The 24,246-nt window shown below is 37.5% G+C and overlaps 2 protein-coding genes across 5 annotated transcripts in view; both read right to left on the bottom strand.

The window, feature by feature from the left end:
- LOC107722622 (inactive carboxypeptidase-like protein X2) overlaps positions 1–3,238 on the bottom strand; it is a 35,554-nt gene extending 32,316 nt beyond the window's left edge. For both annotated transcript variants that reach the window (XR_001637830.1, XM_016531099.1), the window contains exons 1-2: positions 2,910–3,238; positions 359–433 (exon numbers count right to left, since the gene is read on the bottom strand). Coding sequence is in view for 1 of the 2 variants with exons in the window: in XM_016531099.1 (XP_016386585.1) it covers positions 359–433; positions 2,910–3,069 (235 nt within the window). In the remaining variant the exon portion in view is untranslated. The remainder of the gene's footprint in view (positions 1–358; positions 434–2,909) is intronic.
- A 7,212-nt stretch (positions 3,239–10,450) lies between these two features.
- LOC107722433 (ELMO domain-containing protein 3-like) overlaps positions 10,451–24,246 on the bottom strand; it is a 24,539-nt gene continuing 10,743 nt past the window's right edge. For all 3 annotated transcript variants that reach the window (XM_016530825.1, XM_016530892.1, XM_016530975.1), the window contains exons 3-14: positions 22,934–23,005; positions 22,750–22,830; positions 22,595–22,664; positions 22,428–22,490; positions 18,365–18,453; positions 18,140–18,263; positions 16,812–16,934; positions 16,556–16,686; positions 16,393–16,469; positions 16,061–16,188; positions 10,916–14,656; positions 10,451–10,762 (exon numbers count right to left, since the gene is read on the bottom strand). In XM_016530825.1, the coding sequence (XP_016386311.1) occupies positions 14,412–14,656; positions 16,061–16,188; positions 16,393–16,469; positions 16,556–16,686; positions 16,812–16,934; positions 18,140–18,263; positions 18,365–18,453; positions 22,428–22,490; positions 22,595–22,664; positions 22,750–22,830; positions 22,934–23,005 (1,203 nt within the window). In that variant the 3' untranslated portion in view covers positions 10,451–10,762; positions 10,916–14,411. The remainder of the gene's footprint in view (positions 10,763–10,915; positions 14,657–16,060; positions 16,189–16,392; positions 16,470–16,555; positions 16,687–16,811; positions 16,935–18,139; positions 18,264–18,364; positions 18,454–22,427; positions 22,491–22,594; positions 22,665–22,749; positions 22,831–22,933; positions 23,006–24,246) is intronic.

The raw sequence follows: 24,246 nt of genomic DNA, 5'->3' as shown, positions 1-24,246 counted from the left end.
CTATATTCCAAGCCATTTGACAGCTTTGCATGAAGAACAGGCTGAGATTTATATTTTCATTCAATTAAAATGTCCCTCATGCACTCAAATTAAATACTGTATGGTGCCATTAATGTCAATGAAATTTAGTCTCAAATGTGGCATTGTAACATTTGACTTTTGTAGTCCAATTCAGAGCTTTATTGGCTAGTTCCAATCCAATCCCTTTCAGTTTGAATATATTGGAAAGAGTAGCCAGGATGTTCTCCAAAAATTCACCTTTTGTTGTTCATGGAAGAAAGTCAAATGGGTTTGGAACAACATGAGGCTGAGTAAATGATAACAGAACTATTATTTTATGGTTAAACTGGTTTCTCACCTTTGCATAACAATCGTTTGTGTTGTCCAACATGAATCTTTGCATAGAGTGGGATTATCTTCACTTGAAGAATATCTAGAGAAACATAATAAATTATTTTTGGCTCTTCATTTCCACATTTTTCCACATTGTCAACTCATATTTAATTGAAGCTGCACTCTAGTATGCACACAGACTGTCCCATTTAGAGTTCATAGCCTCATATGTTGACACAGACGCTCTGGCTCTTGAAACTCATCCTGTCCTGTCTCCAAAGGGCAGTTTCATCCCTGCTGGGAAAGTTTTAAGCAACATTCTTGCCTGTTGCTGTGAAGTCATTACCCACACAGAGCTAGTCCACAACACCAGTCCTCAGGAGTAATCTGGCAAAAGTTTACTTATTTGTCAGTCAACACTGGCTCGAAACGGTGAAGGGGGTTTCAAAACAGGAGATTTATTTGACCTTTTTGCATTTTTTATTTCCAGAGAGGACAAAAAATGATAAGAAGAAAAGCAAGAACACAGTCAGTCAAACTCATTGTCCACATGAACACCAGAGCATGTGCACTAACCGCTACTCCACCGTTTAGGCCAAAACAGGACTAATGACAGTGGTCAGTGGGTTTCACTGTTTCTTTCCATGCATAATGGTAAAACTGTTTTCACACTGTTGAGAAATTTCCAAAAAATTCTACCTTCCAAGTGGTTTGCTTTTACAACTTCAGAAGGTCAGTTCCAAGATGAGATTTAACAGATGGGCAAAGTATCAAACATCTGACCCTTTTCAGTCTGACAGTCTAGGAGTACTAACTCATCTGGGCTAACAGATAGGAGCAAAGCCTGGGCTGGAGCACAGGTGTGTTTGAAGTCTAGAGCATCTTCAGAATCAAGAGCCACAGCTGGGCCAAAACTGAGCCAAGTAGCCAAGGGTCTTAAAGTCAATGTGAAACCCCATTCAAAACTCATTTGACGTATTTTTAAATAAAACTAAATTCAACAAGATTTTGCCAACTTGGATTTGATTGGATTGTGAAAAGTTGGAATTACATAGCAGAACAGAGCCAGAACGAATGTGAGCTTGACAAAATAATGCTTACATAGCTATTGGTTAATGACAGCCAATAGCCTGTCTACAGTAGTGACATCAGCAAAAAGCAAAGTCATCTCAGAGGAAGAGCAAGTTATTACATTTTAATTAAAGATTGCAAAAACTTTTCTTCTTTGGAATAACATGCATTGATGAATCCTTCACAATAAGACCAGGAGCATATATTAAATGAATAAGGTCAATAGTGATTTCATATTGACTTTAAGTCCTAAAAAGCAACCAAAAATCTCTTACTCTCCCACCAAGGCAGAAACCTTTATGACAATCTTGTGAAATGCTGCTCACTACTTAGGGAGTGACCAATAACATTAAAGATATTTCTGTCTAAGACGTGTATAGTAAATACATACACTCCTATTGGGTTCCACAGGGTAATTCAACCATGTTGGGATGGTTCCTCTGTTTTTCCCATTACTTTTTGTAATTTTACTGATCTGTCCAGTTTGTCAGAGTGAGTCTGCTTCCCTGCAGTTAATGGAAATGCTGTGTTATTGAATACCAAAAGCCTGCCAGTAACCATATTTTCCAAACCTCAGCCACAGTGCTGCTATTAACTCTTAAATTAACTCCTTAATCCAAGTTGCAAGCGTAATGAACCTATGACGTTCTTTTGAAACTCAAGGATAAAAGTCTGTCTTCAACTTCTACAGCACTAGTTTTTCAGCTTCTCCATTAGTCACATTGTGTCAGCTAAATATTCATTTGTACTTGCGTTCTGCAGCGGTTTTCTTCCTCAGTGAGTTGGCTTCTTAGACTTGGCTTCTCCAAGCACAGGTGCAAGTATTGAGTATGCATCTGCCACTGTCAACAAGAGCTTTGCACATGTAACTGCAAAAACTCCTTCAAGAAGAATCCCTGTCTTTGGTAAAGTACCACCTAAAACGTGCTGTAAACTATGTGGAAAATATAACCTGTCAACATAAATGCAGTGTGCTGCTGGAAAACTGCATATTAAGTTATAAGTGCTTTTGTTCCAAATCACAGAAAATTTGTCCTTGGTAACCCGTATGGTCTCTTGAGACTGATTTTATAGTTTCTTACATTAGGGGTCCCAATGACCCCTTTTACCTAATTAAAACCCAGTAGACAGATATTATTGAAGCTTTCAGGGATCATTACAAGTTATTATCAACCTGACAATGCTTATCCACTGGGAACTGATTGGACTGTGAAAAGCTGTCATTACATACCAAAATATAGCCAGAACGAATGTGAGTTGCAAGCATAATGAAGCCGTGACATTCTTTTGAAACACAATGATGAAAGTCTGTCACTAGTTTTTCAGCCTCTCAATTCGTCACACCATGTCAGCTAAATATTCATTTGTATAGGCATTCAGCAGCGTTTTTCTTCCTCAATAAGTTGTCTTCCTAAACGTGGCTTCTCCAAGCACAGGTGCAAGTACATTTTATACAACAGAGTTAAAAAGAACAAGACAGGCAACAGCTATTTTGTCATTTATACCTGCTCCAGTTGTTGTGCTTCTGTTCTCCACATGTTGCTCTGAGGCTGTGTGGCTGATCTCTGAGCTGCTGTGGTCTGTCAGTCCGTTTACAGTCCAGAAGCGAACCAGCAGGGACATACAGAGAACTGAAAGTGCCGTCTGGTCCCTCAGTCCCGGCATGGTGCCTTATTCACTGCTGCAAACAGAAGAGGTGCTCCACAGACAGTATTTCTGAGGAGAGAAGTGAGAGGGAGTGCTGGAGAGGGAGAGAGAATGTGTGAGAGCGAGACAGAGGAGTGTGAGGAGAAGGGGAGGGTGGAAGAAACGCATGAGGAGCTACGCAGGAGTGTAAAAACAGACTTGAAGAGAGGGGGTGGGAGAAAGAAAGAAAGATACAGAATAGAACAGTTTTATTGTAAAGTTTACTGATGCTTTAACCCTTTTTGTTCTGCAAAGAGCCAACTCAAAAACCATATATGGAGAAAAATGGTTGTTGATATGTAGAGGGCTTTTTGTTGAGTCAAGGTACTGTAAAGAACCATTTAAGAGTTTTACTAGGGGATGAGAACTTTATGCAGTAGCTGTATAAACAGAGAATCACTCAATGAAGAAGACTTGAGAGATCCAACAGGTGTGGCAAGAAACCAACTGCCATATATAGACATATGCTAAAGGCAGAGTCTGGAATTACACAGAATTATGTCATGTAATATTTATATACAGTGTTGGGGTTTCAATGTTCAACGTCTCCACAATATATTATGCAAAATGTGGATAATTTATGCAGTAGTCTAATTTTTAAACTAAATAATTTACACTAACTTACATGCTTTAGAAACAAAAAAGTGACTGAAAATAAAGTCCAGTGGACAAGAATGAAAAGGAAGTTAAGAGTTTAAATGATATTGAATCCCCTACCAAGAGTATTATAACAAAGTATTATAACAATACTTCATGCATAATACATAGCAAACCATGTATTTGCAAGAAAATTTGTCATTGAAGTAATTGTAGAAAGATTCTTTTATCACTGTCTATCACACATAGATTGATTCCTGTTAGAAAATTCCTTTCACCTCCTCGAATGGAACTGCTGTTGGCCTTTAGTGTCGCAGACTAATGTAATATCCCCATGGTGGCAAGGAAATCTGAGCAATATGGAAAAGACACCTCATATCATTCACCAAAGCACACACGCACAGTCTTCCTGGACTTGATCTCCTGACCCAAAAAGTAAATCTTCACCATGTCCCTTGTTTTAAAAGTCCAACAAAACATCAGTTTGTTTTCTAACTTAAAGAGAGGATTGCTCAGATAGATAGACACACAAAATGACAGCATTATTTAAAGGGACCGTTCACAGTGGAGTACAAAAGATGTTTAGCAGAATGTCCTGGCATCTTTTTCCAATATAGCAAAATATACCAGGTGAATGGGGACAGGGCTAGTAAATTCAAATCAAATCGAAACAAAACAAAAATAAAAAATCACCATAAAAGCAACACCAGACAGATAGACAGACAGATACTACAGATAGACAGAAACTGTAGACAGACAGACACTGTAGACAGATAGACAGATAAATACTACAGATAGACAGATACTGTAGACAGACAGACAGATACTATAGATAGATACTGTAGACAGATAGACAGATACTGTAGACAGACAGATAAGACAGATACTACAGATAGATAGATACTGTAGTGTAGACAGACAGACAGATACTATAGACAGATACTGTAGACAGACAGATAGACAGATAATGTAGACAGACGGATTGACAGCGACACAGAAAGATACTATCGATAGACAGATACTGTAGACAGACAGACAGATAGATACTACAGATAGATACTGTAGACCAACGGATAGACAGACACAGAAACATACTATCGATAGAGAGACAGATACTATAGACAGACAGATACTACAGATAGATACTGTAGACAGACAAACAGATACTGTAGACAGACAGATAGACAGAGATACAGAAAGATACTATCGATAGAGAGGCAGATACTGTAGACAGACGGATAGACAAAGACACAGAAAGATACTATCGATAGAGACAGATACTGTAGACAGACAAACAGATACTGTAGACAGACGGATAGACAAAGACACAGAAAGATACTATCGATAGAGACAGATACTATAGACAGATACTGTAGACAGACAGACAGACAGACAGACAGATAGATACTGTAGACCGACGGATAGACAGAGACACAGAAAGATACTATCCATAGATAGACAGATACTGTAGACAGACAGACAGACACTACAGATAGATACTGTAGACAGACAGACAGATACTACAGACAGACAGATACTGTAGACAGACGGATAGACAGAGACACAGAAAGATACTATCCATAGAGAGAAAGATACTATAGATAGACAGACAAACAGACTTCAGACATAGACAAACTATATTATACAAAAACAGATACTGTAGACAGACAGACAGACACATAGATCAACCAACAGACAGACAGCATGCACCTCTCTTGTATTTTGTAAGCAATTCAGATCATGTCTCTGCTCACAGGAGAGCTGTATATTTGTGCTTATGTGTACACATATGCCTTTGAATTAGATGAAAACATACATGAAGCACATCTCTGCTCAGATGCTGAATTGCCTGACCACAGTATGACCTGGGACGCACCACATCTGCAGACCCTAGCGAAGATCGTTAAGAAGGGAGAGCAGAGGGAGGGGAGAGAGAGAGATGGCAAAAGGGCTTAAAGGGGGGTGTAAGGATAATCTGGTATAAAAGTACTGAGAGCAGGAAAATTGTCCATAAAGGAGGGAGGGGGAGGGAATGAACCAGAACATACAGCTGAGAGAGCAGAGTGAGATGCAGAGAAAGAAAGAAAAAGAAAAGTTATGAAAGAGTGAGACGGAGGAGGGGGATATCAGCCAGAAGGCTCCCAAGATTCAGATGGGGAGCAGGTTGAGAAAATGCCTCATCACGCACAATCTACAGTATTCAACTAGCACAAAGCTTTTGTTAAATATGCACGACACACTATAAAAATCTAGATATTTTACACTTCCTGAAAGAGAAAAAATGTAAATCTGTGACACGTGGAAGGAAAGTGATCGAGGTAGTACAGTGTGTAAAGAAAATACAACTAACCATGAGTATGAACAAAGCTTTCATCATCTTAATCACAGAAACGCCAGCGTGCTTTTCTGACTCACAGCACTAAAATGCTGACAGAGGTTTGGCTCAAACCACAGAGTCTGTGATGAAGGGGAAACAGGGTCTGCCCCAGCTTGCAACAATGTTTAAAACAGTGAAGAAGGGGTGAGGGGAACTGTGGCCAATATGCTGATATGTGAAAGATGTATAGCCATCTCTTTTAAAAGAGTGGGCACTGACCTGATTTTTTTTCCCCAGTTCGGCAATGCAGGAGATATCTGAGAACAGTCTGATTACACAGATGGGCTTTTGCAAGAAAAATATATCTCTCCCTTTCTCTTGCTTTCGAGCATCATTACCCTGAAATTCAATATTGAGTTGAACAACTTAATAATAGAACTATAGAAAATGACAGAAATATTTAAAAGGACAGTTCATCCCAAAATTTAAATTGTCATTTACTCACCCTCGAGCTTGTACAACTCTGTTTCTTCAGTGGAGCACAAAAGGAGATGCTTAGCATAATGTCCTGGAAGCTCTTTTCCATATAGCAAAAGAAAATGGGGACACAGGGCTACTAAGTTCACAAAAAGAAAAAATTATAATAATAATAAAATAAATAAAAAACCCACAAACATATCAAAACTCATGTGATGTATATTTTTTATAAATGAAACAAAGTGAAGAGATTTGCAAACTATTTTTACAGCTTTAATGTAAAATAAAATTACATTATTAATATTATATATATCATTTTTCTAAAATACTTGTTTAATGATTTTATTTTTTACATTTATAAAATTTATTTATAAGCTATATTGATACATAATCACAAAATTTTGGCCAAATTATGCAGCCCTACATAGTAAAAATAATCTTTAAAAGATGTAAATAAAACAATTTATTGACACGTTTTATAAAAAAATGGTTTCACTTTATTTTGATGATCCCTTTAACGCATCCTGTTGACTATAAGTAACATTGCACCTACATACCTACTAACTCTCATTAGAATGTTAGTAGAGTATTAGTAGACTGGTGGGGTTAGGGTTAGAATAAGTTGACATGTACTTGCAACGTTACTGATTCGTCATCAGAATTTTCAAAAGGAACCATCAAAATAAAGTGTTACCGAAAACACTATTTCAGTTGTTCTACTTTAAATTTCAATTTTAATTCAATGTGTTAATTGAAACTACTAGCAATTTCTATACCATTTTTTCCCCAGTGTAAAACCAGCACAGCAAACCTGGATTTAAAAAAAAAAATTATTAATACAATCGCAATTTCTATAAGAAAAATTGCAATTAGATGTTAAAACTGTGCAGCCCTAATGTGAACCGATGTCAAATCTGGCATCATGCATTGTGAAATGCCTTTTTTGAACGTACACCACCCCCAATCGTGTTTGTTGTATGAAAAAGAGCAGCCAGGACATTCTGCAAAATAACTCCTGATTAATTCAGTCCCATTCTATTCGGCAAACAGTAGAATATGTTATTCTGTTAATATTTGTGAAATGTATGGACAGTTTAAGTACTACATGAAGTTGTGTCTTTCTTCCTGATATGATTTGATAAAGACACTCTACAAATGTTTTTGGATTCCTCTAAAGTCTCCTCTATTAATTGAGAACAGCACTGAGGCTCATGTCATTGTTTACATGTCGATGTGGTACAGACTTCCAATAAACTGCTGAATTTCTCCTTTTGTAATTTTCCCTTTGGTTGCCTGTTAAAATGGTGGATTATTCTTTTAAAACTTGTTATGCTGTAAACCTTTTATTACAGAAGTGAAAGCGATCCTTCGAAGCACTAGAATGAATACAAATATAACTCTGCTGTTTTCTGTTCTAAGCATGTGTCTACAAGCACATACTCCTTGGCCATCACTTGTGTCCTTCATCCAGACAGCATGTCATCTGGCATAAGCATTTCCAGCAGAGAGCGTCTCCTTCAGCCAAGCCAGATTCAAATCAGTAAAGAGACCTACAAGCCAAAACAGCAAGAAATTGCAATGCTTTCAGTACTGTTGAGGATAAATTTAAAACAACTATTTATTGAATCTTGCCATGAGTTTGTTTTTGTCCTTACCTCTTAGGATGTTATCCTGCCTTTTTCTTTGGCACTCAACAAAGCAGGCCAGATGTCTGTCCTCCTTGATTCAGCAATTCCTGGAAGAATCACTGGCCCGTTTCTACATTGAGCCCTGAGAGAGCAGTCTGGATCTGTTACCCTGACTCAAGGACAGATGGACAGCGTCAGAGCCACTGTAAGGATGCCAAAACAGCAGGTTTACATTTGATGTTCTGATCTTTCAGCCAGGGAAGTTCAGGCCAAGCTCCTCAGAGAAGCTGTGTATAGTTGATATGCAGGAAAAAACACCAGATTTCATCAAAAGATTGCCAAAACAGTCCTAATGAATTCAAATTAATTTCTGGATGAAGGAGAAAAGCACTTCAAAAACGTGTATTTTAAAAGTCTATTCAATTCGTTCCAAAGCATTAAAGGCATTTAAAAGGTTCATTTGTTAACATTAATGAATTATATATAATGAACAATCTACATTAAAGGTCATTTTTAAAAATATACTATAATTCAATGTTAATTCATGTTCATGTATAATGCATTATGAGATTAGTTCACCGAAAAATGAAAATTAGCTGAAAATTTACTCACAACATGTGCTCTCATCACTTATTCACCAGTGCATCCTCTGCAGTGAATGGGTGCCGTCAGAATGAGAGTCCAAACAGTTGATAAAAACATCACAATAATCCACAAGTAATCCACACCACTCCAGTCCATTACTCTCCTGTGACATGAAAAGCTGCGTGTTTGTAAGAAACAAATCCATCATAAAGCTGTTTTAAATTTCAAACTGTTGCGGAGTCCTCTATCCATAATATTGCTTTCTCCAATGGAAAAAGTCAGAATCAGGAGAGAAATATGCACAGATTAAGCACCGTTTACAAGCGAAAACAGACCGAAATAGTTCTAAACAAATATGTCAGTGGATATTGATGTGAGAGGACAACATGGGATGGACTTTCTCACTCTTTTCTTTGATGAACTGGAGTCATGTGAATTATTGTGATGATTTTATCAGCTGTTTGGACTCTCATTCTGACGGCACCCATTCACTGCAGAGGATCCACTGGTGAGCAAGTTATGTGATGCTACATTTCTCCAAATAGGTTCTGATGAAGAAACAAGCTCACTTACATTGTAGATGGTCTGAGGGTGAGTAAATTTTCAGCAGCTTTTTATTTTTAGGTGAACTATGCCTTTAAACGGTAACTGTACAACTGGCAATGTTAAAACTCTATTTTATATATATTAAACTCTATATTATATATCTATTATATGTAGAGATTACTCCAAGCTGTGTTCACTGTTAAATAAAGTCATGAAAAAAAAAACATTCCTTATACACCGGTCAAGATTCATTTTAAGTGTGGTTTTCAGGGAAGAATCTTGAATTCTGTGGAATGGACAATTTATCAGATCAGAGAATATGGAAGGTGAATGAATCACTCCATTAATTTAAACTAATAAAATCCACTGGTGAGCAAGTTATGTGATGCTACATTTCTCCAAATAGGTTCTGATGAAGAAACAAGCTCACTTACATTGTAGATGGTCTGAGGGTGAGTAAATTTTCAGCAGCTTTTTATTTTTAGGTGAACTATGCCTTTAAACGGTAACTGTACAACTGGCAATGTTAAAACTCTATTTTATATATATTAAACTCTATATTATATATCTATTATATGTAGAGATTACTCCAAGCTGTGTTCACTGTTAAATAAAGTCATGAAAAAAAAAAACATTCCTTATACACCGGTCAAGATTCATTTTAAGTGTGGTTTTCAGGGAAGAATCTGTTGAATTCTGTGGAATGGACAATTTATCAGATCAGAGAATATGGAAGGTGAATGAATCACTCCATTAATTTAAACTAATAAACAAGTAGATGCGTAGAACCTTCAGAATAATGGTGTTTCCATCAAATCTGTGGAGCTCTCTGTGGAGGAGTTCTACAGCACAGATGTTATGTGGGTCTTTCTGGGTAGATGGCGTGCTCTATAGAATGTTCATTCACACTCTATATAACAGACATTTGAGAAATGGTCAGCACTTTATAAAGCAATGCAGAGAAAAGTCATTCCTGATGGAAATCATAGTTGTTATTAATTAACAGATAAGAAAACGCATTGAGTGCAAGACAGCACATGCTAGTCAGATTGCATCAGCCATTACAGTAGACTGACCCCTGATGGCCAATCCACACTTAAAATTCTAGAACGATCACTATGATGACCTGTTTAAACTAATTGGTTTAAAAAAAAAAAAAAAGCACATGCAAAGAATTACAATTTATGACTTAAATATTTTTTTAAGTTGCATTTATTTATTACTCTTCATACGATACATCACTGTACCACCGCATATATTCTGAAATATATTTTCATTATAAAATAGGGATTCTACAATCAAGTTTCAGATATAATAAAATGCTCTGAAGGATCATAACAGACAATGACGATGCATCTTTAAATGAAGTGCAGGATATTTGTAATTTGATTCAGGGCAACTCAACGAATCAAATTTGACATGTGGGGTTTGCATTTTCTCCAGAAATAAATTTCAGCTCTGTGGGCCAGACAGATGGAATGCTTTCTTGTAAAACACACTGGGAAAATCAAAACAGAGAGATCTTTTAGGGGGGTGTGGCTGACTCTTAACTTTTATAAAGAATATCTCTTTGGATTTGAGTCTTTAGTCTTTGCAACTTTACAGATCTTCTTTATGCACCAAGAGCTTGTAACACTCCAAAGAGAAAGGAAAAAATGAAATTGCATCATATGACCCCTTTAAAGACGGCGAGATCTCCCGTTAAAAGACCTCGACCTCCAAACCAGCTTCAAACCCACAAATGCTCCTTTTGGTCCAAACAAATATTGTTACATTGTGCCATAGTAGAGTGAATCGTTTTTGACATATTGTAACTGCAAAAAAAACATTCACGAAAGCACAGCAAATACCAAAGGCCACAAATTCGTCTGATTTGCTTCGACGTCAAACCATTAAGATTGTTAAAAACATCCTCCAGCGAAGGTTCGGTTGCATTTCAGCGTGTAAGACTACGGTTTTCACAAACATGGGCTATAGAAATATATACTGTAGAAGTCAATATTTTGCAGTGCTGCATTAGTGTACATACATATACATAGAGTACATTCCCAAGCTAGGTAGATTACTGCAAGAGACACCACACCATTTTGTGCTACGACATGGGATCATGGCTGTCCTCAATAAAACGTCTGCCCAGAAGAGATTTGTCTAAAGCCTGAGGTATGCATAATATGCCCCGGTAACAATCATACTGTTACAATCATATATTTTTGTTATATATATATATATTTATATATATACACACACTTTAATAGTCATCACATATACAGACCACCCTCTCCTTTAAAAACAAAACAAAACAGCAAAACAACCACTAAGCAACTAATTGTGCACAAATATACACAAAAAAGGTGCCAAACCAGGCTTATATCATGGTCAGGGTTATGGATGATTGCTCGATTTGTATGATTGTTCATAAGCAACTAGTAAACAAGACAGAAACACACTTTTAAGAAGTAACTGCACACAACAGCTCGAAGTATCCTAAAAAAGAAGGAAATACACGTGTGCTTTCCACCGTTTCTCAGGCAGTCTTCTCTCAACAGTTTGACACTGAAATCAGCCGACATATTATTATGCAACATCATAATTCACTCTTTCTTAGCGTTAACGTTGCTTTCAGCAGTTGGGTATGAAACACATTAATGCTTGCCGTGGAGTTAACAACAGCACTGAACTGCATTGAATTCACTCAGATATATAGACGGATAATGAAAGTGTTGAACCTGCTTATCTAAACTAAATACAAACCAGCCAAACTAGTAAATAACCCAAGAAAGGGTGATTTACCTTTGTATATAAACATTCTTTTTCCATCATGCTTTGCTCTTATTCAAGTTTATAAAATACTACTCTGCTTTATATAAAATTAAACTGGCTAAAGTGACAGGACTTCTAATATACATCCACTGAGTATTTATATTCATGTGTCGTTTAGGAAAAATAAAAACTACAAAAGAATAAAATAAGAGCGTAAAATGAAACCTGAAACATACAGAACGCACTGTACTCGTATTGTACAACAACACTTTGGACTAGGTAACTTAGACAAACATATGCAACCATACGGAGTTAGATTAACAAGCTTTTTCAACTAGGAATTAAAACAACGATTCCTGGATGCTACATCTCTAGCGCTACCTGACATGCTAACAAGACGAGAGTGCAGAATAGGGTTGCAAAGGGAGGGAAAAGACTTTTCCCATCAAGTTTTTTTCCAAATGTACAGTACGTCACCGTCAATTTACATGACTGTTGCAACCCTCACATCTTTATTGGACCTGGACTAGGGAGAACAAGACGCAAATGACAAAAATACATCAAATTCTCAACTATTTTCTGCACTAACCTAATGTGGCTCGACAGCAAACAAAGTATTCTACGCTTTTTTTGTGTGTAAATCAACAAGTCTCACGGTGTACTTGACTACACTATTGACAGGTCTCACACTTCTGTTTGAATGCTGTATGTTAGATGCAAGAAGTTCACTAGAGTGACTTTTTGCTATTTAAGTTTTCAACGTGTCTCATGCAACTCTGAAGGAAATAATTGTTAGGTTATGTATAACATACAGCTTAAATGACCTGCAGCTTCCTGGCTAATGTTTTATTTAAGCCATGTCTTATAGACACAATTATCCCTAATATGTTTACGCACTTTCATTGCTAGAAGTGCTTCTGGGAGCTGTAACAATCTAATCACTATCCAGCAGTTTAAAATACACCATCTATTCTCTCAGGACAAGCTAGTAGACATCTTGAGAATGTGATGTCTTAACAAGTAACCAATAAAAAAATTTTTGTACTATTTCTGGCATAACAGGATTCAAAACATAAATTGGGGGCTCGTCCGGGATACCAGGGACCGGTTGCATAAAAGACTTAGACTAGTCTTACAAGTTGTCATAAATTTTTTCTTTAAGACTGGTCATATTTAATTCTGTTACATAAAAACGTAGATTTGTCTATGTTGAATCCAAAAAATAAGACTGATTACCGCTTGGCTAACTGCTAGTTGGTCAGACTAGTTCTTAAGACACTGTCTTAACATAGAGGCTAAGTTTATGCAACTGGCCCCCAGAAATGATCCAGCAAAATTTTAACGACATGGGATCATCCTCACTCTCGTCCACAACATGTCAACATGTTCATAGTCATGTTATGACTACTTAAAACTGGAATCTACCTGCTATCATTAGAGGAAACATGTAGGATTTGCTTCATGCAGACAAGCATAACTACACCTCCAAATATAACATTTAACTTTGATTACTGCCCTAATTTCAGCTCAAAGCTCAAACAGTTAAATAAATTTAGCTTATAATTCAATTAATAGCAAAGAGTCCGCAAGTGTCAACGTTAGACTTGTAACTGAACTGCAAAATAGATACTCAAACATCCATACATTTCGGTCTACTGGTCACTAAAATGCACTTTCCCATCAAAAAGATGCCCTGACTTTACAATTTCAGGCTCTTGTGGAAGAGTTCCTGCCAACAGAAACATGTCAGACAGTCTCTGAATCATATTGCGACATTTATCTCTCTAAAGGGACCAAAAAATAAAAAATAAAAATTGGCCTATTGAGGCTATTTCCATCCAATGTTTTGATATACCTCATTCCATAAAGAGCCAACATCAATTTAAACACTGCCAACTTTCTTGAACATTGACTCAGTCACAGTGAACATGTTCGAATGACCATGAGTTTCACAAGGCTTTCACTAGACTACAGTCTCCATCAAATACATGCCTAAACAGTCAGGCCATCACACACAGAAAGTCACTCTCACTCAATACCACATTAGTGGGTAAGGTGCTGGCTGGCTTCTACAGCCATCTCCTCTGCAACTGCACACCCTTGAGGCCTGTAAACAGCGTCTCTTTCTTCCTGACAATTTCAAAACAACCTGCTGCCACTGAGGCAGTTAATTCTGAGATTCTCCTTTTCAACTAAATTTAGTCTTTTTCATAGAAGAGCCAATAGTACTCTAACAGAAAAAAAGACAGCAAATAGATTTATATTTTTAGCAACTACAGTTACAACATAGACTTGTCTCTGAGTGTACTTAAGCATGAAAGGACAGAAAGGAAACAAAGAAACAGAGAGAACAACAAACTTAGAGCACAAGAGATAGTTGAGACTGTACAAATCGAATCCCTCTCGGTCTCTCAGATGAGTCTTGCCTCGCCCTCCATCTCAGGTGGCAGCTCACACACTCCAGTGAAGTTCATCTCTTTGTCCTCCTTCCCGCCCTGACTCCCTGCTCGAGACGCAGTGTCACCAGGTGAAGGGTTGCTATGTGATAGTGTGTCAGGTGATGTTCGGTGTCCTGTCCCAGCACGCCTCTCCTTCAGGTAACCCTCGAGACGTTTGAGAATCTGCTTGGGGTTCTTCTTAGCGAAGAGCTCAACTTCTGTGCATCACAGAGCAGAAAGAGACAAGAACAGGCTTTTTAATTTTTCACTATATAAACTCTAAAGTTAAACACAAAGCTCTTAATCCAGTTCATCTACACCAGGGGTGCCCAATCCTGTTCCTGGAGATCTACCTACCAGCTGACTTCAGTTCCAGTCCTGCTCCAACCCAACTGTCTGCATTTATCAAGAGCTACTGAAGAGATTAATTAGCTGGTCCAAATGTGTTTGATCAGGGCTGGAGCTGAACATTGCAGGATGGTTGATCTCTTAATGAAAAGGATTGGGCACCCCTGACCTATACAATTTATGGTAACCTAGCAGAAAAAAAAAAAAATATATATATATATATTTTTTTTTTTTAAACTGGCAAGGTGACATCACAATCATGAGCATATTAGCACATGATCACCCACCTTTGCATTTCACCTAAGGGTGCAACAATTCATTTGCTTTCTTGATGCATTGATTACAAAATTTGCCAATTCACCTGCACTGAACTTGAAACATGGATTTTTGAATTGTGAAGTGTTTGTTGCAGTCAATAATCATTTTAAAATGCTAAAAATTTAATTAATTGCAATTCAGTAAAGTACCTTTCAATATCTTAAAATATATAAACATTAAATTAGTAACATGCATGAATTAATGGAGACATAGTGAGTCATTACTTTAATTCATACAGTGAAGACTAAAGAGTTTAATTTTACATTTGATTATTTAATTTCTGTAGTATTTTTTTTACTTAAATACTACTGTTAGATTGACCTACCTGAAAAACATTTGAATTTGCTTCATTCTATTTGTTTTAATTTGTTTTCTTGTTATTTTATTACTAACTGTTTGTTTACTTACATTAAGTTAGTATTAGCTTTTGCTGTGGTATCGAAATTGTTAGCAAGAATTGTGAAATTTCACTGGCATCTAAAGTTACAACCTTACCATAACAACCTTATTTCCAGCAAAAATTGTTCCAACAAAAATCTAAAAGTATCTAAAATATTCCTGAATCAAAAACCTCTGATTCATGAATTGAATCAATTTGCTGTCTAACCAAAGATTCACATTCCTAATCTCAACATCTATTCAGTATATAGCAACTATTACACTAATAAATGACAGTGTGAAAGCTACCAGAATAGAGGGCATTTACATGTAAAACTCTTAAAGGTACAGTTGCAAAAACAGCTTGTTTCATTTTAAGGGTCATTGTGAGTGGAAAGTGCTTTTTGCTGCAAACCTTTACTAGCATTAAATGGACTTTAAGGGTAAAAATAAAAGTAAATTATGGCACCTTCAAATGATTTTGACCAAATGACAGTGTCAATTCAAATCAATGCTGAAAGTCACTAAACAATACCATGCACAAATACAACACTGTTAATTTGTAACGGAAATGTCACCTTTGAGTACATAGCCAGAGTCAGAGATGGTTTTCTGCTGGCTCTTCCACAGCTGATAGAGGTACAGGAACGTTGCAACATAAAAATCATTCAGCACTGCCACGACCTGTTGCCTTCGGTTACACTCCCTATGTGACATTACACAGCAACAAAATGTTTTATTGCCATGGAAACAACTGCAGAGATTATGAAAGGTTACAGCGGATACCTCAGACTGAGGGCAAACACAGCCAAATCATTTCAAAGCTTGACAGTATGTAATTAATACTGTACAAAATAAACACCAGTTAATGTTCAAAAACTTCAGCTTCCTGCAGTGTGAAATGACTTACTTGGACAGCACTTCCTCCCTGAGAGCATGCAGGGCAATTCGCGTCATGTTGATTGACATCACACAGAAGGGAAAATTCTGCATGTGTTAAAAATGAAAACGAGTGTTTTTATTGTCTTTGATAAGGTTGTAGCAAGTATATATTTGACTGTGTTTTGCATCACCTGGACTGGATGCTGAGAGAGTTTGTAGATTTCTCTAGCAAGTGGTAGAATCTCTGGGTCCATGACGAAGTAGAGCGTGTGCATCAGGCCCAGAAAACCAGTTCCCCTCAGATCTGTATCAGGGTCTGCACCTGGAAGTATAACAAATATTACAAAGGGGTGACTTGTATTTCATGACATCATGAAAATAATCAATTAATTACTGATTTTTTTGTTTTGATTAGACATTTTACGCATAGGTGCTTATTTGAGGTACCTTGAAAGCCCACGTTCTCCCAGTGTGGTCCATAGCGAGGGCAGTCAGCTCGAGTGCAGGTCAATTTCCTGTAAATGGTCTGGAGTACACGCATGTGGACTGACTGGCCATTATCCAGAGAACCTACAGAATCACAAAACAAAGACATCACACCCAAGACATTTAGGCAGTTACTCTGGTAGCCATCTGAACAACTTAAAGGGGTCATGAAATTGAAAATCAAAATGTCCTTTATATTTACACATGTAAGAGGGTTACTCTACAATACAAAATACGGCAAATACTAATTATTATCAGTTCTTGGACCCCTCCTCTTCTCTATATACACTACAGCACTGGGACCCATCATACAGGTACATGGTTTCTCCTACCTATGCTGATGAGACACAGTTCTATTTTTCATTTCAACCATCTTGGAGTAATGTTTGATGACCAGAAGTGACCACAATGCAAGGTCAGCATGATCATGCAGGTTTGCATCGCACAAGATCAGAGAGATCAGGCCCTTCCTAACAGAGCATGCTGCACAACTTCTTGTCCAGACCCTTGTCATTTCTAGGTTGGACTACTGCAATGCTCTTCTGGCTGGCCTTCCATCATGTGCAATCAAACCTCTACAAATGATTCAGAACGCAGCAGCACACCTGGTCTACAACGAGCCCAAAAGGACCCATGTCACACCTCTGTTTATCTCTCTGCCCGCACTGTTCAAGACATTGATGTTTGCATACAGAACAGCCACAGGCTCCACATCCTTAATTTTACAAGTCTACATCCCCTCCAGAAGCCTGAGGTTGGTAAGTGAGCGATGCCTCGTGGTACCACCACAGAAAGGTATCACTTTCCAGAAAATGTTCACTGTTCCTTGCTGGTGCAATGATCACCAGAATGCCAAATCCCTGACAATATTTAAGAAACAACTGAAAATTAATCTCTTCCATCAGCACTTAACTGCATCCTGCTGAAAAAAAAAAAATCTTCTTCTATGCTTTCACTTCTCCTTAGTTCCTCCTTGTTCTAACTTGTACATTTCTGAACAATGTCAAAAACGTTGTATTACTAGCACTTCTTGTGTTTATTGGCTCTTTTTTGATGAATCGCACGCCCCTTGACATGGGTGTGTAAATAGAAGAAATGTGCTCATTGTAAATGTCAAAAGGTAACCTCCAGGAATACAATATAAAGATCTAAAAACACATTTCATGCCCCTTTAACTGATTCATCAACACTGAAAAGCTATCCATTAGAAGTCTTACTAAAGAGATGAATGGAGTCATTGAAACAAAGCATGTAGCTACTTGACTTGTCAAGTCATATGTTTTACTCACACTGTGCGATGGCAAACACTAAGTCTCTCTCCTCTACAAGGTCTTTGTGTAGCCGTGGAGGACCGAACAGGAAATGGGTGATGGCGGCCAGTCCAGTCCTGCGAATGGTGGGCTGAATGTTCTTCTAATAGTGAAGAGAAAGTATAAAGAAAAAAGAAAGAGAGTCAACCATATTCTTCTGCTTTGTGAATGTAGTCATAGTGTAGTTACTTTTAATAAACTCACAAGCAAGTCTCCAAGATCAGTGGTCTGAAAATGCTGCAGAGCCTCATTGAAAGAGATCAGCGGTGATGGAGTGAGATCCTCAGCAAAAACTACAAGAAAAACACACGTTTACTGACAAATGACTAAACAATGCTTGGTTCAGTCTGGAAAATCAGAATACAGAGATGTATATTTCAAAATTAAGCTTTTTTTTTTTGTGTGTGCACTGAAGGCTTGTGAAACTTAACGTAATTTCTGACTGGTTGTGTGGAACTGATCCTCAGCTAAGCCCCATTGTCACATTTGCATGTTTCTTACCTGCCAGCACTTATACTGCCTCTGTCAAACACGGAGCAAGACGAGTTCACACTGAGTAAATTACCTTAAAGCGTTAGTTCACCCAAAAATGAAAATTAGCCCATAAATTACTCACCCTCAAGGCATCCTAGGTGTATATGACTTTCTTCTTTCAGACGAATCCAGTTTGTAAGAAAAATATCCATATTCAAAACGTAATCACTTTAATGTAGCTTGCGCCTCACTGTTGTACATGGAAGCAGCTCCGGGCGGATGACGTATGAGGTCAGCTTTGTGCATGCGCCGCTCAGAAGTGACACACGCGGAAGCGCACGGGAGAGATCAAAACAAAACAACGGTACTAATTAGAAGTACAAAACGAGGATTTGTAAAGAAGAATGTCGGAGGATTTCGATATAAGCCAAGAGGAGACTGGTTTTCCTTTGCTAAAGTAAGGAAACTTTGCTTCCTTTGATCCGGTTAACAAACATTGGTTTTCACGAGACTCACCGGCGCATGCACAACGCCGACCTCATACGTCATCCTCCCGGAGCTGCTTCCGTGTACAACTGTTGGCGCAAGCTAGATGAAAGTGACTCTTACTTTTTGAATATGGATATTTTTCTTACAAAAACGCATCGATTTCCTAAAGGAGGCCTTTGTTCACCCCCCGGAGCCGTGTGAGACACTTTTTTATTATGGATGGGCGATTTTTATTTCACTTCTTTAGGACTGATGGACTGCAACACCCGCTGACTGCCATTAAACAGCTTAAAAGATAAAAATCCGTTTTTAATATAACTCCGACTGGATTCGTCTGAAAGAAGAAAGTCATATACACCTAGGATTAACCATGTGTTTGCACTGAGTAATTATATGTAGATGTCAAAAAGGTTTTGAACAACAAAAAATTTTAAAATATTGAACAGATAGACAAAACAGTATTTTTGTATTTAAAAAATACAAAATAAGTACAGTATTTATTTATTTATGAAGCGGTTTCATATTTTTTTTTAAATTACAAATTTATAAAATTTTTGATAGTTCTGCCATTACTGTTGATATTGTCATAAGAATATTACTTTTGTGAATACTTCTTAATCATGTTTAATCCCTAAGAATATTGTGACATAAATTACTGTAAAAGTTTTTGTAAAAGACTATATCCGGATCGGATTCAGATCAATGATCAAAACAGAGATGGAGTAGATCGCTTCCATCAACACCCCCAAAGCTTGCACAGTCCTATAGCGCTTCATGGATTGACATTTCATTCTGTAACGTTAGGCAGTTTTGATTTAAATGCTGTTTAATGTTTGATGTAGGGCTGGGCGATTTGGCAATAAAAATAAAATCTCGATTTATTTCAGAACGTTTGACCGATTCTCGATTTTTTACGATTTTTAACTAGTCAACTTAAAAATGAACAACATGATTCAAATAACTTTTTCTTTATTAACCCTCTAGTTGAAGAAAATTCTTTTCCAAGTGCACCACACATGAAGTTGTCAACATGATGTAAATGTTAAACAGATCACTTGTTAAATACCTTTGCAGAAAAGATGCATGAACTACAACTACATCCTGTACAAACTTGTCTTATACATGTTATATGTTCAGAAATAATAGGCTACAATGAAAATGCTTCAAAAAATTCTCAACAGTCAATGTAATTCAAATTCAAAATGACTGACTTTATACATAGAATCCAAAAATTGTACATTTGTAAACTGCACACTTGTAAATATATCTGTACATTCATTTAAACAGTTACATTTCTACTTCTGTATATAGTGCATTATTTAATTTTCTGTTTTTCTTAGTGTTATACTCCATTGTAATTCCTATGTCTGCTGCACTAGTTTGAACTATGTCCATACTTTATTCTGCACTGGAAGCTCCTGTCACTAAGTCAAATTCCTTGTGTGTGTAAATATACTTGATAATAAAGCTCTTTCTGACTACTGACGGTATAACACCAGTAGACTATTAATAATAAATGTTCTGCGAAAACAATGAACAGCAGCTTTCAGCCTGTCACCATGATGCAAACATGAAATATCAGACATACAGTAGTAGTTCTTTACAGGTTTTTTTATTCGATTGCGCTGCTTTTCTATTGTTTTTGCTATGTAAATGGACACGTTTGACTGTTGCGCTTGCGTCTCTTGCAGCGTCTCATACATTAAAAGGGCATTTTAAAAACGTGGCGCTCAAGTTAAAGGGGTCATATGACGTTGCTAAAAAAGAACATTATTTTGTGTATTTGGTGTAATGAAATGTGTTTATGCGGTTTAAGGTTAAAAAAACACATTATTTTCCACATAATGATGTGACAAACATAGGCCTATGTAGTGGAGGCAGGGTATTTAACAATTTAACAATAAACTTTATTATTCAAAATGAGTCTGACATCCGTGCACTTAACAGTAAACTTCACTTCACTTATTATAAATAACTTAACACAAATAGAACAAAATATATAAAACTTGAATTAAGAAATTAAACAAGGTAACTGTGTAGGGCAAGCAAGCTACTGCCAAACCAACAGGGGCAGGTTTATGCAGGAAGCACAGCTTTTCCAAATGTAAACATCTAAAATGAATAAATAATATTAATGAATAATATTTTTTTCACAAATTCTGTTGTGTTGTGTATTTTCTGGTAATCAAATGAACATGCAGAACATTCATATTTAAATAAGTCTTTTTGCAGTTTAATATTCACAGACACAGTCTATATATATGTACTGACCTGTTTTTTATTTATAAAGCGACTGTTGAAAATCATTTGAACTTTGTGTCAGCACGTCATAGAACGAGGCATCAGTTTACTGCATCCAGTGTCGACAACATCACTGATTATAATGGGTTCTATTCTACACCGGATGCGAGCGGCGCGGCGTGACAAAATACAATAGAAATTCTATTATATTTTGTCGCGCCGTGTGATGTGATGTGACCGATGTGATAAACATGAGTTCTGGGCCGCGGCGCGGCCGGTATAAATACCAGCATTGACTGAGTGGCCGCGATCAGCTCCGGTGGCAGTAACACAGGCTTTAATGCAAGCATTTAATCTGCGTTATATGTTCTGTAAAAAAAATTTCATATCGGCGGCATATTCACTGATACCGATATATCTGCAACAGGATAATATCAGCAAAATTATATATCGGTCGGGCTCTAATGCTAACCTCAAAATCTATTAGAATCAATTGAGCTGAGTTTCCCGTGATTACCGCTATTTGTAAGGCGGTAAGTTGTTGCCTAGAACATTTCAAATTGGTCACTTGTTAAATCTCTGTAAGAATGCCTATGTAGGCATGTCTGAATAATTTTTGGTCCCACATTTTTATCAATTTTACTGGTAGTCCACTGTATGACGAATTTTTGGGTATAATATGTCACAGTTTACTTATTTTGCTATCCTCACTTACATAAATAATCTATAGTGTCCTGCACCTACTAGTAAAAAATATATAAAAAATTATATCTGGTGTCTGAATAATTTTTGGTTTGACTGTATAAGTCTGAATGTTCCTGCCAAAATGTAATGTAAAGTAGTTTTAGTTTTCCTTCCTTTAAATTATTGTTTAATTTAGAGATGCACAGATAATAAATTTTTTTAGCCAATTATTCAGAATGACATAATGTATCTATTTTAGCCAAGGAGGTGATGCCATCTCTCCAGGGTAGGGGCGTATGCTTAGTCACGGTGACGTAATGTGCTCAGTATCCAGGCTGACAGGATGTTGTTTCCATGGTGACAAGGTAATTGGTCTCACCTGGTTGGATGCTCTCCAGGGCATCCCACTCCTCTTGTGCTCGCTCCACCTCCAAGCTCACCTCTAGACAGACAAAATTACACACACACACACACACATTGTTGTTGAACTGTTGAACTACTGACATCATTCTGTGTAACAATGTTTCTGAGTGATGAAGTCTTTACCTTCTGTTTTAGTCTGATTGCCTCCTGCTGCCAGAGACTGTAAGAGCCCATTCTGTTTCAGCGCTGAGATCTACACAACCAAAAGTTCACACCATTACCATCGCTATTCAAACCAGGAACACAGAACATCATGTGAGTTTAAGTGAAATGCTCACTGGGACAGTTTTGAGATAAGGGTTGCCATTCAAGTTGCCATTGTCTTTGATGCCATTAGCTGGAGTCAGTCCATTTAGGATCTATATAAAAAATACAAAATACATCAACAGGAAGCAACCATGATGCATGCAGATATTCACAAGATCTGGTTTCATTGAACATATTTTAGCAGTGTGTTCTCACAGTTGTGCATTTGGATTGCCCATTGGTTAGATCCTCTGTCTGTTTACATTCTTGTGGAAAACCATTCAAGCCCTAAAAGGAAGAAATAAAAAATACATATATAATACAGTGTTTCTGCTACATTCATTCTGCCGTGGTGGGCTGCCACATCAAAAATCATCCCCACCACGGCTTCACCTTCTCAGTGACATCATAGTGCCACTCAGTACCGTCGCAAGGGCTGTGCCAAGTGTGCGACCGCACAGGGCCTCGCGCCTCTAGAGGGCCTCGCTCCTGGCCTGCATTTTATGTTGTTTACGTCAAATTTGTATTACTGTTTTTCCACCCATTTTGTCCTTTGAAAGACTAAAATAGTCATAGCTGATAGACAGTATAAGACTCTGTGTATAAGAATGAGTAAAGAATCGCATCGGCAATGAATCGCCTGCGATTTTGAACGCAATTTTGTGTAGCTTGTCAGTGATCTGACAGTAAATGCCTCTGTGTAGTAAATGCCGCTCCATCTGAAAGCACGTGCTGGAGATTTACTACTAATCACCAGAAGCGGCTTTACTGACGAGATGCGCATGAAAATCACATTCGATTTTTTGCACAGCCCTAGTTGTTAGGATGACAAAAAGTTTTAAAAGTTAAACTTTTAGGCTGGTCTGCCTCAGTGGTCTAACAGCGCTCGTCAATGTCAAAATGATCGAGATGGCCAATCAAATCAAAGAAGGCGGGCCTTACTGTCACTGTCACAACACAACGAGAGTTCGTGGAAACATGTAAGTAGTACTATATTAGAAAACTTTTACGATAGAAATGTTCAGCGACCGACAGTAATAGACTATCTAGTGATGCAAACTACTCAACTTTTTATTAAATTTCACCGTTTCGAATTGAAAATATGCGATTTTTACAAAGCTCATTGTTCTGAAAAGCGAGGTGTGCTCTGATTGGCCAGTTATCTAGTGCTTTGTGATTGGCCAAATACCTCAAGCGTGTGACGGAAATGTTACGCCCCTTACCATATGCCGTGTCCCGGAGCGACGAGACAAAACCAATAAAACCCATTATAAACGAGGCATTTGTTGCATCCAGTGGGGACATAATTACGGATTATAATGACTTATACTGTCTTTTTATGCGTTGCGTTGCATCGCGCCGCGTAAACATAAAACCATGTCTGCATTTGTGATCGGAGAAATGGCAAACAACAAGCGCTACTCTACGCTGCTCAAAACTCGCGTTTGAATCATCAGTGACAAATTCTTTAAATGAAAACGTACTTACACTCTGTGAGGCACAAGAGCCGGCATTGTAGTCTACTCTAC

Source organism: Sinocyclocheilus rhinocerous, unplaced genomic scaffold, assembly GCF_001515625.1.
Source record: "Sinocyclocheilus rhinocerous isolate Xijiao unplaced genomic scaffold, SAMN03320098_v1.1 scaffold311, whole genome shotgun sequence".
Classification (NCBI taxonomy): Eukaryota; Metazoa; Chordata; class Actinopteri; order Cypriniformes; family Cyprinidae; genus Sinocyclocheilus; species Sinocyclocheilus rhinocerous.
The sequence above is the reverse complement of the archived record's forward strand: the minus strand, read 5'-3'. Positions and strand labels throughout refer to the sequence as shown.